Source organism: Sprattus sprattus, assembly GCF_963457725.1.
Source record: "Sprattus sprattus genome assembly, chromosome: 3".
Taxonomy (NCBI): domain Eukaryota; kingdom Metazoa; phylum Chordata; class Actinopteri; order Clupeiformes; family Clupeidae; genus Sprattus; species Sprattus sprattus.
Window position 1 is genome coordinate 52,689,040 of NC_137922.1, and position 15,145 is coordinate 52,704,184.

Consider the following 15,145-nt stretch of genomic DNA (forward strand, 5'->3'; position numbering starts at 1 on the left):
ACAAATTCCTTGTTTGTGCAAACTAACTTGGCCAATAAAAGCTGATTCTGATTCTGATACACAAAAACAAACACAGCAAATTAACGGTAACATTTTAATAGCACAGTTTTGCATAGTTGCACTAATTGCAGTTTTTCCATATTTAACCCCTGAAATAAGCTACTTTGTTCGCCACATTTAGCTACCGTTGTCAAAATGTTAAAAAGAATCCATTAGATATAGTCCCAGCGGTGATCACTGGGGATTAACAAATGTTAAAGCATAAAAGCGTAAAAGCACACCAAGTTTGGACATTTTTGGGTGAGCAGTTCTTGAGTTCAGTCAAAGCGCCACCCTATTGATAAAACTGCACATATTTGGCATGCCAAGGAAAGTCCTGATGTCTCACAAAGTGTTACAAAGTTTGGACATTTACATCACAATATAGTTGCCATACGGTCAAACAGTACATGCTGTACAATTGAATTGGCTTGTAATTTGGAAGATAATTCAGATGTTAAAATTATTTTGATTACATTTTTCAACAAAGCTTTAGATGATTCCTGCCTGATGTTGTGCAAATGAGATGAATGGTCTAGGGTGGTTTTGTCAAAACGCGTTGCTGCTTTAACGTGGTTAACTGGACAAGGCTGCCACGACTGGCATGACCGCTCATCACGGAAGCCTTGGAAGTCAGTATCCACAGGTAAAGGATTATGGGTGTTCACAGAGCTCTCTTCAGTTCCATCTGCCTGTACTTCTCCACATATGGCCTCACAACCTCCCACACCTGCAAAGAATAAAGGTCAAAAACAGAGGAAGGCCCTGATGCCTGACAGCTGGTACTAAGGTCCGATGGTTAAGGTGAGTAAAACTAAAATGGTTGTATGAGAGAAAGAAACAGAAAGAATGAGGCTCATGACCCTAAAGTAAAGGGAGTGAGAGAAAGAGGAGCATGCTTCATTTCTAGAAGACACAGAGAGAGAGAGAGAGAGAGAGAGAGAGAGAGAGAGAGAGAGAGAGAGAGAGAGAGAGAGAGAGGGGGATAATAGAGGTAGTAGAGATGTTCAATGTAGCGTGAGTATATGAGAAACAAATGAAGCTATGCTAACAGTGGCAGGATGGGGAGGGGGGTTGGAAGAGTACTGAGCCAGAGAGACTAGCACCATGAGTGTGGAGGTCTGTGTGTGTCAAGGTCAAGCATGTGAAAGGTTGGAGGAAGAGAGAGATAGAGAGAATGCTCTACCTTTTCCTCCAACAGGAGCTTGTGTGCAGCTTCAATGTCAGGGCTCATGGCTCGATCCTTGTCCCAAGGCCTGATGGGAAAACAGCTCTTCTTTAAAGCGTCTGCTCCATACAGACTGTGGGTAAGCTGTCAAGCTGTTTCCATTCCTCTCTTACCTGACTACTGACCGGACCAACTTGTGCACCTCCTCCAGGGGGGGTGTGCTCTTCTGAGGGCGACGGAACTCCAGGGCCTGACAGGCAGCCAGCAGCTCAATGGCCAACACTGAGACATAACATAACAGAATAGTTAGCAGCTACATTACACTACATTGGTTATGTAAAAAACACTACCATCAGAAACAGCTCTCTGAATAAGACTTAGAGATCATGTTGAGTGAAATGTAATCTTTTTTTTAGATAAAATGTCTCTCTCTGTCTCTCTCTCTCTAGTTGGTTCTTACCCTGCTCCACGTGCTGCACCACTCTGAGGGCCTTGCGTGCTGCCCACCCCCCCATGGAGACATGGTCCTCTGTGCCTGCGCTGGTGGACAGAGAGTCCACAGAGGAGGGGTGACACAGCACCTTATTCTCTGAAACTGAACAAACAGTTACACACACAATTAACACATTTACAAATCATGTCTACACTCATACATACACACACACACACACAAACAGACCTATATGGCTTAAAATGTGTATAAATGCATAAGTAAGTTTGCGCAAACACACATAGGCTTTTTTTGTTGTTATATTAACTTTTCATGTTCACACACACACACACACACACACACACACACACACCTAGTGCTGCAGCGGTACAGTGTGCTATCATGAAGCCAGAGTTGATGCCGCCCTCTTTGACCAGGAATGCAGGCAGCTCACTGAGGGAAGGGTTGCACAGTCTCTCAATGCGACGCTCACTGATGTTGGCCAACTCATGCACCCCTATAGCCAGGAAATCCATGGCCTGTGTGTGTGTGTGAGCAAGCATGCATGCATTCATTCATGTTTATATGTGTGTGTTCGGAGAAAGGGAGAGAAAATTAGTATTTTGTGCCAGTAAAGAAGAAAAAGGTTTTTTAATCTTTTGTGTAAATTAATTACATTAGTTTCTCTATTTGTATTTAAAAGTGTAGGTGTGTCTTTCTGTGTGTGTGTGTGTGTGTGTGTGTGTGTGTGTGTGTGTGTGTGTGTGTGTGTGTGTGTGTGTGTGTGTGTGTGTGTGTGTGTGTGAGTGAGTGAGTGAGAGACAGAGAGAGAGTTTAAGGAGAGAGGTAGAGCAGATTAGCCTACTATGAAGTATACAATATATTACCTTTGCTGGATATTCCCCATGAAAGTTTCCTCCAGAGATAGTAATCCCTCTCTCAGCAAACACCAGCTGAAAGAGTTGGTACAGTTTAACCTTTAAAATAGCCTAAATGTGTGCCATAACACAAAGAACACAAGTGCCCAGAGGAAATATGTGTAGATGTAACAGGATCAGCTGTGGGTAGATGTAGTTATTGATAAAGTGGAGATGTAAAGGACCATGTATGGGTTCATGTAGTTGGAGGTAGAGTGGTAAGGGCCATGTATGGGTTCATGTAGTTGGAGGTAGAGTGGTAAGGGCCGTGTATGGGTTCATGTAGTTGGGGGTAGAGTGGTAAGGGCCGTGTATGGGTTCATGTAGTTGGAGGTAGAGTGGTAAGGGCCATGTATGGGTTCATGTAGTTGGAGGTAGAGTGGTAAGGGCTATGTATGGGTTCATGTAGTTGGAGGTAGAGTGGTAAGGGCCATGTATGGGTTGATGTAGTTGGAGGTAGAGTGGTAAGGGCCATGTATGGGTTGATGTAGTTGGAGGTAGAGTGGTAAGGGCCATGTATGGGTTCATGTAGTTGGAGGTAGAGTGGTAAGGGCATGAGTTGGTCTACCGGATTGTCTGTAGCACTGTTGAGCTCAGTGGTCAGGATCTTCTTGACGAAGTCAATGGTGTCATTTGCAATTCCATGCACCTGTTACACATGTACAGAGATGACAATAGTGAGAATGAGAATGTGTGTAGGTGAGGTTTTGTGTGTGTGTGTTTGTATGTAAGCAAGATGTGTGTTCCTACCTGAGGACAGCAGCGTAGTGTGTATGCATCCTGGACCCGGTCATATGACCCCCCTGTAGAAGACATGTAGAATAGATACACACACACACACACACACACACAGCTTTATCCTTCCATGTATGTGCAGATGAGTAAGCTGTTTTCCTGCACATATTTTATGCATTTATGTGGTATGTGTGGACACTTAGAAGAGAAAGAGAGAGAGAGAGAGAGAGACTATGTGTTTGTGTGTACACGTATAAAGGAGAGTATGTAAGTGAGAGAATGTGTGTGTGTGTGTGTGTGTGTGTGTGTGTGTGTGTGTGCATGTACACCCACCTGTGATCTCAGAAGAGTGGAGGTCAGAGGGCAGCACAGAGCGCATGCGGAAGGCCACCTCAATCTGACCTGGCTGAGGCTTCGAAGCATGAATATCTGAGAATGAACAGAGAAGATGTTACACACACATGTAGGCCTGAAATTATCAGTTCTAAGTTAATCTAAGCATGTCCTCTTTCTTTAGTAATAAGTGTGGCTCTTGGGTGCGCCAGTATACTCTCCAATACACACTACACACACAAACACACACACACACACACACAATCATTTAGAGTTCAACAAAAATGGACTACAAGGGAGATAGGCAGACATACACACACAGACAAATGAGTATATAGATAGAAAGACAGATACGCACTAAAACATGTAGTCAGACAGACAGGCAGGCAGGCAGACAGCTGAGAATTAGTGCATACCCTTGTCAAAAGCTTTGGGAGTCCCTTTGAGCGACTCGAGGGTGAGAGCTGCGATGATGTCAGCTTGGCGGGCGATGGCCTGAGCTCTCTCCAACGCCTCCGAACCCAGAGCCGAGATCATCTGGGCCCCATTGATCAGCGCGAGGCCCTGGGGACAACAACACCAGAAGAGTGTGTGTGTGTGTGTGTGTGTGTGTGTGTGTGTGTGTGTGTGTGTGAGAGAGAGAGAGAGAGAGAGAGAGAGAGAAATAAATGAGCCATCTAACTACATTAATTCCCTGAGGAAACAACACCAGAGACTATGGCCGAATCTCGATTCTTCTCCTTGCCCCTTTTGCTTAATCTTGTCTTAGTCTTAACCCTAGCACTTGCAAGTGTAAGGGCCAAGGGCTGAGATCTTTCCCCTATGAAATGAGACGCCACTAGGTTTCGGGTACGTCATGCGTGACTGTATGAGCTATGAAACTAGCGATTTAAAAAAAAGTCTAATGAAGAACATGGTTGCAAATATATATGTATACAACTGTGTAGAGCACGAAACAAGACTGTCGTCATTTTTAAATCAATTATAAGCCAAAAATACTTACATGTAGTGTATTTAGCATGATAGCTGGCAAGCTACCATATAAGCCAATGGAGTGGTGGTATACGCGCTAAATGTATCCTAAAACTACCGTTTGAAAGCTTCAGTTAAGACCTAAAATACTATACATCGTTCGAGTAGCACATTTCAGATCAAACCGAGTCATTATAAACATATAAAAAGTTGTGTAGATAGCTTTATTCATGTAAAATATTCCTCGCTTCAAGCAGCCATGTTTTTTTGAAAATTCCCGAGCTGGTTTCGCGGTGTGCTCTGGGATAGCCCTTGGAGTTAAGGTAGCCCTCCGATCATCTCAAAAACGAGGGCCATACAGTACACCCCTTAACCTTACCCCTAAATCTTGATCAAGTTGGGTATTGAGACACCACTAGCACTCACATGAACGCGCAATTTCAAGGGTAAGGGGTAAGATAAGGGGTAAGGGGAAGTATTGAGATTGGGCCTTTATCTTGACTGAGGTAGTGCATAATGTGATTGTCAATGGATTGCAAAAGTATAATTTTCTGTGATTGCATTAATTAATTTTTATCTCTTTGGGCACTCAAAGAAAGAATTGAAAGAGAGTAAGAGCAGGGAGATGAGAGTATTTATAAAAGTGCCACTCTGACTACTGCAATCATTTCTATTGTAATTATTACTACAAGGTCTGTTCCATTTCTCATCAAAAAAGTCTGTCAATGAGATCTACAGCCATGTATACACATACACACACTGCCAGCAACACATACACACACACACACACACACACACACACAAACACACAAACACACACACACACACACACAGCAAGTGTCAATTATATCTCCTCTCGTCACCTCTTTAGGCTTCAGGTTGATGGGAGTCAGACCGACAGACCAGAGTCAGCCCGACAGCCACACAAACACACAAACACACACACAAACAAACACATGCACACACGCACACACACACACGCACACATAAAGTGTTCATAAGATCTCCTCTGGTTACCTCTTTAGCCTTCAGGATAATGGGAGTCAGACCGTGGCCTTGCAACACCTGTGCGTTGAGACAACATACACACTCTTGTTGATTTGGTCTCCTATCTACATCATACTCCATGTTAAATTGATATTTACTTTGACAAAGGACAGAGAGAGAACAATACTTTTGTTGTTACACACTTGGGTTAGGTGATACGAATACTGATATTTGAGTGAGGGTTACCCACCGCTGTGGCATCGGCCCAGCCGCTCTGTGGAGACCACATGAGCCCTTCTCCCATCAGCCCCTGTGCCAGGTGGGCAAGAGGAGCCAGGTCTCCACACGCCCCCACGGTACCCTGCTCAGGCACCCACGACAGGCAGGATGCTACTCATACAAACACATACAAACACAGATGCACATACAAACACAGACGCATACAAACACAGACGCACACACACACAGCAGACCGGGCCGCACAGAAAGAATAAATCATTTAGGCTACAATTTCCGTTGTGATAATTATTAAAGTCTGAAAGGTGTTTTATTTTTTAAAGCGATCGGATTTTCCGCGACGTAACATTCGCCTGTGCCTCTTGACTCAGCAACACGCTTGTCTCGGTCACGTGATACCTTACTCAAAAAATAAGCACGCAAACTATAGCGAAAATGAGTAAAGCCCTACAGAGCTTCTTTGCAAAGGGGGAAAGGCCAACCGAGTTGTCAGAAGAGGAGCCTGCTACGACCTCCAAGAAAAAGAAAGCTTCTTTTAACAGACAATACCAGGATACTTCAAAATACGGGTTTATCGCAACAGGTGACTCCTGCACCAAGACCGCTCTGCATAATATGTCGACAAACTAGCAAACGAGGCAATGAAGCCTTCAAAACTGCTTCGGCACATGAAGACCAAGCACCCTGGATTAAAAGATAAGCCTGATCTTATGAGCAAAAGGACGTTATGGTGAGTTGTATTTTTTAACATTCGTTTTTATGTCGGTCGTGTTATTTAATTTTTTCTGTATTTATCTGCCACACCTTGAAAATAATGCGTAGTAGGCTACATTAAACCGGTTAGTGGTGCAAAAAAAGTTTGGGGACCCATGGAGAGAGTGTTAATCAATGTGCCCAGCCTACATGAATATAATGTGTGGCCAGCCCTGGACAAATTACTTTCACTCTTATCTGGGCAGTTCTTATAAGATATAATAATATATTATCAACTGCTATTTAAACAGAGGAGTCGGAGAAAATTATAGACCTTTACAAAAATGACGATCTCTGCTGTGGATTCACACGACGTAGAGACATTATTTCAATGATTGAGCGATTTTGCTTGTGCACAAGTGATTCGCAACAGCCAAACAAGTAGCCTGTGGAGAGACAGACAGTTGCGGCCGTGCATCTGCATTGTGTGCAACGCAATGTTTTGGCGTTAACTTAAACCGTCATTCTGATTATAAGGTGATGATTCTGATTTTTACTCTTTTAATACTCAGTGATGACAAATGTTAACAAAGAGAAATATCTTAAAGGCACCCAGTGCAACTTTCGAGGCTTAAAAAGAAACATTCAATTTCTAGTCTTTTTTACACGTAGTAAGTTTCAATAACTCCATACCATTACATACCGACATTCAAGCAGTAAAGATGAGATGTCGTTGTGTGGTGAGAACTGATAGAAAGTCGATAACAACAACAATCGCCGCCATTTTCTTTATTTTTTGTAACCTACAATAAATAAAGCAGGCTTCCAGTCAATGGAAAAATGGCTTCTCCCCACCGGCGATTGTTGTTGTTTACGATTTTCTATCAGTTCTCACCACACAACGACGTCTCATCTTTGCTCCTTGAATGTCGATATGTAATGGTATGGAGTTATTGAAACTTACTACGTGTTAAAAAGACTAGAAATTGAATGTTTATTTTTCATTGAATGTTTACATAAAGTTGCACTGGGTGCCTTTAAGTTTGAGTGTGTGTATGTTGTAGACCTACAGCTCGAAAAGGTTTCTATCTTAGCTCACCATTGAAGGCCGCTATTGTGCCCAGGAGAGTTTCCATGGAAACGCCGCTGAAGCCCTTAGCCAGTACGTTGATCCTGATAGCGAGGAGCATGCGGGTCCTTTCAGGACTCAGAGGGTTACCCACACCTACAGACACACATACACATGCACGCATACAGACATAATAGCGCGCGCACACACATACATACAAAAAAGCGCGCGCACACACAGACAGACGTACGCAGACACATACAGGCAAAGATGCCCAAATGCAAACACGTGCATTACATTTATTATATTTTCCAGTTGACAATAATCTTCAAAACAGAGACCAGAAGTTGATGAATTACCAGCACTGTGAGAACGGATTAGGTTATCCTGAAGTTCCCTGAAAACCAAACATACACATTAGAATTAAAAGACACCGCAATCAACAAAACCACTGAACTTCGCACACAAAACTTCAATGGTTAATTCTAAACTCACTTGAGTTGATCATTTGAGATGACGGTCTGAGCAAACCTCCCAAAGCCAGTGTTTATTCCATAGACGACTGTAGGGTCAAAATGACACAGGTCAACCACTGGCTCCAAAGACAGGTGCAACCCAATGTGACATTGCGTGTCTTGAGATGTGGATCAGTCAGGGACGGACTGGCCGTCGGGCATACCGGTGGGCCGACATGCAATATGGGCCGACAGTCCCGAATTATTATTATTATTTATTTATTTTCCCATATAATGGTCTGACCGGCTGGCCCACGAAAGTAGTTCATGAGCGGCCCTATTGGCACTGGGCTGGCCCAATCACATCCCCTGGGCCGACCCAACACCAACCCCTTTCGATGTGGACCTGCCTACATAATGCATTAGGACGGTAAACAAACTCAGCGTGGCCCATGGCCTTGACATGCTTGACACGCGCACGCTAGTCTGCGGCCCATTGGCTGTCTTCTTTAGTGACTAGGGGCTCGTCCAATCATATCATCAAACACTTTCTAACGCACGTTTCGTTAGAATCCTCCAGTCCAAAATGGAGAGAAAGCGAAAAGGGGGTGCGGAGAAACTGCGAGATAAGAAGAGGTTTGCTCTTCAAGCCAACGCTGCCAAATGTGCCAAAATATCGGAAATGTTTGCCACGGCAGGGCCATCATCAGCTCCCGTGGATGACAGTGATGCTGGTGGCGACAGCCAGGGAGATACGATACAACGACCTACGGTAAGCTTACTGATCATGAATTAAAACGTCTCTAAAATATGTTTGATTTAGGACCTATGTTCTATGGCCAAGTTCATTTGCATTGTAAATACAAGACAAGTCTGTAGCTGTTGCTAGCCCTCAGCCTACTTTACTCTGAAACAGCCAGCTGTTAGCCTACACTATGTGTGTTTGAGTGGTGGGCTAGCCCGTTAGCCTATTGGTGCGTGGTGCCATGTCAATGTTCCGAAAGCAGTATTCCCAAACCCTGGTATTCCGAAAATATGCCAATTTGTCCAGATACCGAATTATGATAGCCCGTTATACGCTCCAGTTTGCCCCCCTCCCCCCCCGAAGTTCAGGGGCGTGGTTCAAACGTTAGTGCCACCTCATCAAGCACGTTTCCTACAGGAGGAAATAGACTCCCTTCTAGGAAAGGGAGCAATACAGTCTGTACCTCTCGGAGACGAGAACAGGGGGTTCTTCAGTCGCTATTTTCTGGTTCCAAAAAAACTTCGCTAAGCACTGAAGCGACTGAAACGGTGAATTTTGATCACATTCAGCGAAGTTAACAGGTAAAACGGGAGAAAAATAGGGCGTCTTTAGGCCGTCCTGCCTAAAAGTAGGGCGTCCCATTTCTTCTTATTTTTTAGTAGACTATAGGGCAGACGCCCTGCTAGCTAAAAGCCTGGTTGGTGTAGACATTCGAGAGACCAAAAAGACCGAAAAGGTGTGTTATCGAATTTAGTGGGCCGGTCTGGTTCAAAATGCCCGGGCCGATTTTTTTATTTTTTATTTTTGTCCCAGTCCGCCCCCGATCAGACACTGTATGAGTGTTTGGTGTGTGTCTCACCTCGGTTCTCCTTGATGATTAACTCAATGACATCCCTGGCATCGTTGACTTTCTTTATAGCCTTCTCTGTCAGCTAAGATATGTGCGTACACACACACACACACACACACACACACACGAGCACACAAGCACATGGTTAATGTGTTGAGTTGATATCCACATTTAGGAGAGCAGCAGTCATATAACAATGTCCTGGCTTGAGTTACACAGGTTTATTTATCCCTTGTTGCTATGACTGCACTGCACATAGTAACACATAGTGTTGACTGTTGAAGTTGTGTGATCAATGTGATATAGGATAACAACCACACCAAAAATTAGTCAAGCTGAGTAGACTTACTTCATTATCCCTCACACACAACATGTTATCACCTAATAAAACATATAGCAATTATAGGCCCTAGCTTTAGGTGGATGCAAAATGAGTAAACTCCAAGGGACATGCTGACTGACATCATATTTACTTGGTTGATCATCCAGCATGTTACCTTAATCTTTAAAAGGCCCTTTCCCAATCGGACCAGGTCGTACGTGGTCAGGCTTTCCCCATCCATGGCAATGTACTAGTAGAATCAGAACAGCAGAACAACTCAAAATGGCACAGTAATCAAACAGAATAGAGAAGTTCAGTGTAGGTTTGAAGCTGAGGAGTTATCATCTCACAAAGCCTTAGCTTCATCTGGTGTCCCTGTATGTTAAACTGTACATGGAGAAACTGTAACAGCTCCTCCTCCAGCAGCTACAACAGTAACACGCAGATTACACACTGATGCTTGAGTATAAATAATCTCACGATGTCAGATAGCTAAGGAGACACAGGGCATCAAAAAAGCCCTTTACGTCCTGGCCGAAAACATTCACACAGAAGAACAGTGTCTTGCCATCAGCACAAAGGTGGACATGGGAATGAGTGAATGAATGAATGACTGACTGACTGAGTTATTTTATTGTGTAATATAAGAGTGAATGAATGAGTGATGGAATAAATGTGGGATGAAATAAATGTGTAAACGAATGAATGCAAGAATGAATGGATGAAGGAATTAGTGGATTAGTAAATGAATGCATCAGTGGATTAGTGAATGGATGGATGAATGAATGAATGAATGAAGGAATGAATAAAGGACACACCTCTGTTGGTTCCTTCCATTCTGTTTGCCCACCACTACACATTGGTGAAGGAAGACAAGTGCAGCAAAGATGATGGAGATCAAAGATCACCACCAACTAGTGACAACAAGTGCCATAACAGCAGTGGTGGAAAGTAAACAGCAGTGGTGGAAAGTAACTACATACATTTTCTCAAGTACTGTACTTAAGTACATTTACTTAACTACTGCAAAAAAAAAGGTACTTTTACTTGAGTATTTCTATTGTATGCTACTTTATACTTCCACTCCTCCACAGTTTAGTGAAACATATCGTACCTTCTACTCCAATACATTTATTTGACAGCTTCAGTCACTAGGTACTTTTAAGATGAAGATTTCAGACAATAGATGATGTAACAAGCTTTAAAATACAACATATTGTTAAAGATTAAACCAGAGGCATCAACCCTTTTGGCCTCTGAAGCAGGTTGTAGTTGAGGGTCACATTTCAGATGTCTATGTGTTGTATACAGCTCCCCTAAAAAGGGATTTTCCCCCTCTAAAATTATGATAAATGAATATCCAAATTATCCTGTACCTCACCAACAATAATAGAATAGAGAAAAAAGTCAAAAAACTGAAAACATTTTCTGTGTATTACATTTTTTTGTTTTCTTCTTTACTCTCCCACTAATCATCTCACACCTCCTCAGATTCATGTGGTGTCCCTGTATGTAAAACTGTATATCAGTCCCCCAGGATTTCGCAGGCCTTTTTTGAGATAGTTGTGGCCTAAAAGTCCTGATTTTGCGGGAGCTTTTTTCCAAAAAGTTGCGGTGAAAGTTGCAGTGTTTTTTTTGGTGTTTGATACGGTGAAATTGCGGGAGCAAATCAAAGTTGCGATAAAAAGTTGTGAATTTTGCTCTTTGTAATTATAATTAAGTTATTTGTTGAAAAATAAGTAATTAATAAGCAAAAATTCATTAAAGAACAAAACCATTGAGAAATGGTCCTCTAAATAACCTTACCAACATGCCAAATAAAAGATTATCAGGACTACAGAAATGTAGCAAAATAGGCTTTACTTATTCACAACAAAGTGCACCACAGACGTGTGGTCGGGGGAGGCAGAACCTTACCAGTCATCATGAAAAGTGAAAAAAAACGAATAATGATAAAATAAAAAAAATATTTCTCTACTGATCTCGATCTGTGCAAAATCGCTGAATTTGTGCATGTCCTATTCAAACAGACAGAAGACAGCGAGGCGGTGGAGAAGCGACAAGCTGTGCCTCACCTCAGATTGCGCAATCCCTTAAACTGGGTTTAGCGCATGCATGTTCATGCGTAGAACCTAAGGCCGAATCTCGATTCTTCTCCTTACCCCTTTTGCTTAGTCTTGTCTTAATCTTAACCCTAGCACTTGCAAGTGTAAGGGACAAGGGCTGAGATCTTTCCCCTATGAAATGAGACGCCACTCGGTTTTGGGTACGTCATGCGTGACTGTATGAGCTATGAAACTACCGATTTAAAAAAAGTCTAATGAAGAACATGGTTGCAAATATATATGTATACAACTGTGTAGAGCACGAAACAAGACTGTCGTCATTTTTTAATTAATTATAAGCCAAAAATACTAACATGTAGTGTATGTAGCATGATCGCTGGCAAGCTACCATATAAGCCAATGGAGTGGTGGTATACGCGCTAATTGTATCCTAAAACTACCGTTTGAAAGCTTCAGTTAAGACAGACAATACTATGCATCGCTCGTGTAGTACATTTCAGATCAAACCGAGTCATTATAAACATATAAAAAGTTGTGTAGATAGCTTTATTCATGTAAAATATTCCTCGCTTCAAGCAGCCATGTTTTTTTGAAAATTCCCGAGCTGGTTTCGCGGTGTGCTCTGGGATAGCCCTTGGAGGAGCAAGGTAGCTCTCCGATCATCTCAAAAACGAGGGCCATACCCCCCTTAATCTTCCCCCTTAATCTTGATCAAGTTGGGTATTGAGACACCACTAGCTCTCACATGAACGCGCAATTTCAAGGGTAAGGGGTAAGATAAGGAGTAAGGGGAAGTATTGAGATTGGGCCTTAGTCTTGTTGATCTGAGATAAAACCGCATTATAATAAAAATTGAAGCCAGATCTATATCTGAATTTTCGGTGGGGACATGGGCTTAGGTTCCGTTTCCACATCTGGTGTAGCCATTCTCATTGTTTACAACAGATTAGAACTCTGCTAGTGTCCGTAGGGCAGAATATCCGCCCTTTGTGAACCGTGAAAGGGAGGGAGTTGTGGGAGACGTCATTGACTTGTCAAATTTGCGGAATGTGGTAAAATTACAACGTTGTGATGAATTTGCGGGGAATGGTTTACTTTGCGTTAATAGTTGTGATCGCAACATCGCGAAATCCTGGAGGGTCCGGTATATGGAGTAGTCCAAACTAGCTCCACCTCCAGCAGCTACAAAAGTAACATTTGTGTAACTGATGCTTCAGTATTAATAATCTTATCACATATATAATAATATATCAGGCAAAGGGACCGAGCTTTTACTTTAACACTCTAACTACATTTTGCTGCTAATATTGTACTTGTACTAAATGTACTTTTAAGTTGGATTTAAGTAGGATTTTTCATGCATGACTTTTACTTGTAATAGAGTATTGCTACATGCCATGTTGGCATACTTTTACTAAGTAAAGGATCTGAATACTGCATAAAAGGATACCTAGCAAACACAGGACCAATTGGATGAGTCCAGCAGTCCCCGTCCATCACTGCAAAAGAGGAGCACCCGTCTTAGTTAAGAGAAACACCCCCCGTCACCCATCACAGAGTATGCCTTTGTTAGTTCTGTCACATGTAATGAATGAATGAAATGAATGCATGCCCCATGTGGTGAATCTGAAGGCAGATTTGGAGAGTCACTCTTTATGTGTATTTTTGGTATACCAATAACTGTCTTGGCATACAATTTCGGTTTTAATGTAAGATCAATGCAATGAATCTTAAAGGCACCCAGTGCAACTTTATGTAAACATTCAATGAAAAATAAACATTCAATTTCTAGTCTTTTTAACACGTAGTAAGTTTCAATAACTCCATACCATTACATATCGACATTCAAGGAGCAAAGATGAGACGTCGTTGTGTGGTGAGAACTGATAGAAAATCGTAAACAACAACAATCGCCGGTGGGGAGAAGCCATTTTTCCATTGACTGGAAGCCTGCTTTATTTATTGTAGGTTACAAAAAATAAAGAAAATGGCGGCGATTGTTGTTGTTATCGACTTTCTATCAGTTCTCACCACACAACGACATCTCATCTTTACTGCTTGAATGTCGGTATGTAATGGTATGGAGTTATTGAAACTTACTACGTGTAAAAAAGACTAGAAATTGAATGTTTCTTTTTAAGCCTCGAAAGTTGCACTGGGTGCCTTTAAGACTAATTGCTTAATACTTTATCTGTCGTTTTGGTTTACTAATAAACATATTTGCATACTAACTCAGTTTTAAGTATGCAGCTGTGGATGTACGGATCGGTTCAGTTACCAAGGTCAACAAAGTCATTGTTGCGCAGCACATTTCCGATTGGCTTGTCCAGATTCAGCAGTGCACCATCAGCACATCTCCTGACCCAGAAACTGGGCTGATCAGCGCCACCCTTGGTTTTAGGGGAATGAGCACAACTCAGTCCCAATTCCCGTAGGGTAAGGTTCCCGTCGCCACACATCTTCACCACCCACTCACCGCCCACGCGAACACTGACCCGAGACATGATGCTGTAGAGAGAGATAGGAGGTAGAGAGAGAGAACAGGAGGATGAGAAAGAGAGTGGGGACAAAGGATGAGCGAGAGAGAGAGAGAGAGAGAGAGAGCGAAAGAGCGAGAGAGAGAGGATGAGACAGAGAGGGAGAAAGAAAAGAGATTGATAAGAAAGAAAAAGAAAAGGAGAACAATAATAAGACACAAAAGAACAGAGAAATAGAGCAGAGAGAGGAAAACTAAAGAAAGTATGACATACAGAGGGGATATTGATGGTTGGGGATGGATACATTTATCTGACAAACGTCCCTCTCAATCAGAAAAATTTCTAATATCGGGCTCAAAGAATTTGACGTGAGCAAAGGACTGCTCACAAATGACAGTTTGACATTACAAACTCTGTAACAGTTTATTGATTATTTACAATTCCTTAAAATGAATATATCTTGTTTATGCGTTTATTTGAAAATGGACAGTGTACATTGATAAACATTTCCAAAAGAAAAAATATGTAAATGCACAGGAATTAGCTAGGTTAGCTAGTTTTTATCCGCTGTCCCTTGGCAGGGCATGACGGAGAGATACGGAAATAAAAGAAAGAAATAATAATAAAAAATTATATAATTAAAATAAATA

General features: G+C 42.2%; 1 protein-coding gene across 1 annotated transcript; it reads right to left on the minus strand.

Annotated features, from left to right (window-relative positions):
• Positions 1-703: 703 nt before the first annotated feature.
• Positions 704-14,522, minus strand: LOC308363057 (histidine ammonia-lyase-like; the record flags this gene model as incomplete). The annotated part of the gene is made up of 20 exons (XM_080835825.1): positions 704-769; positions 1,226-1,295; positions 1,381-1,489; positions 1,668-1,802; positions 2,011-2,176; positions 2,525-2,590; positions 3,123-3,203; positions 3,305-3,357; positions 3,623-3,718; positions 4,039-4,186; positions 5,612-5,659; positions 5,832-5,971; positions 7,611-7,736; positions 7,940-7,977; positions 8,076-8,142; positions 9,640-9,712; positions 10,128-10,202; positions 10,771-10,804; positions 13,469-13,517; positions 14,297-14,522. 20 exons carry the CDS (start codon positions 14,520-14,522, stop codon positions 704-706), a joined length of 1,866 nt encoding a protein of 621 aa, XP_080691951.1.
• Positions 14,523-15,145: the final 623 nt, after the last annotated feature.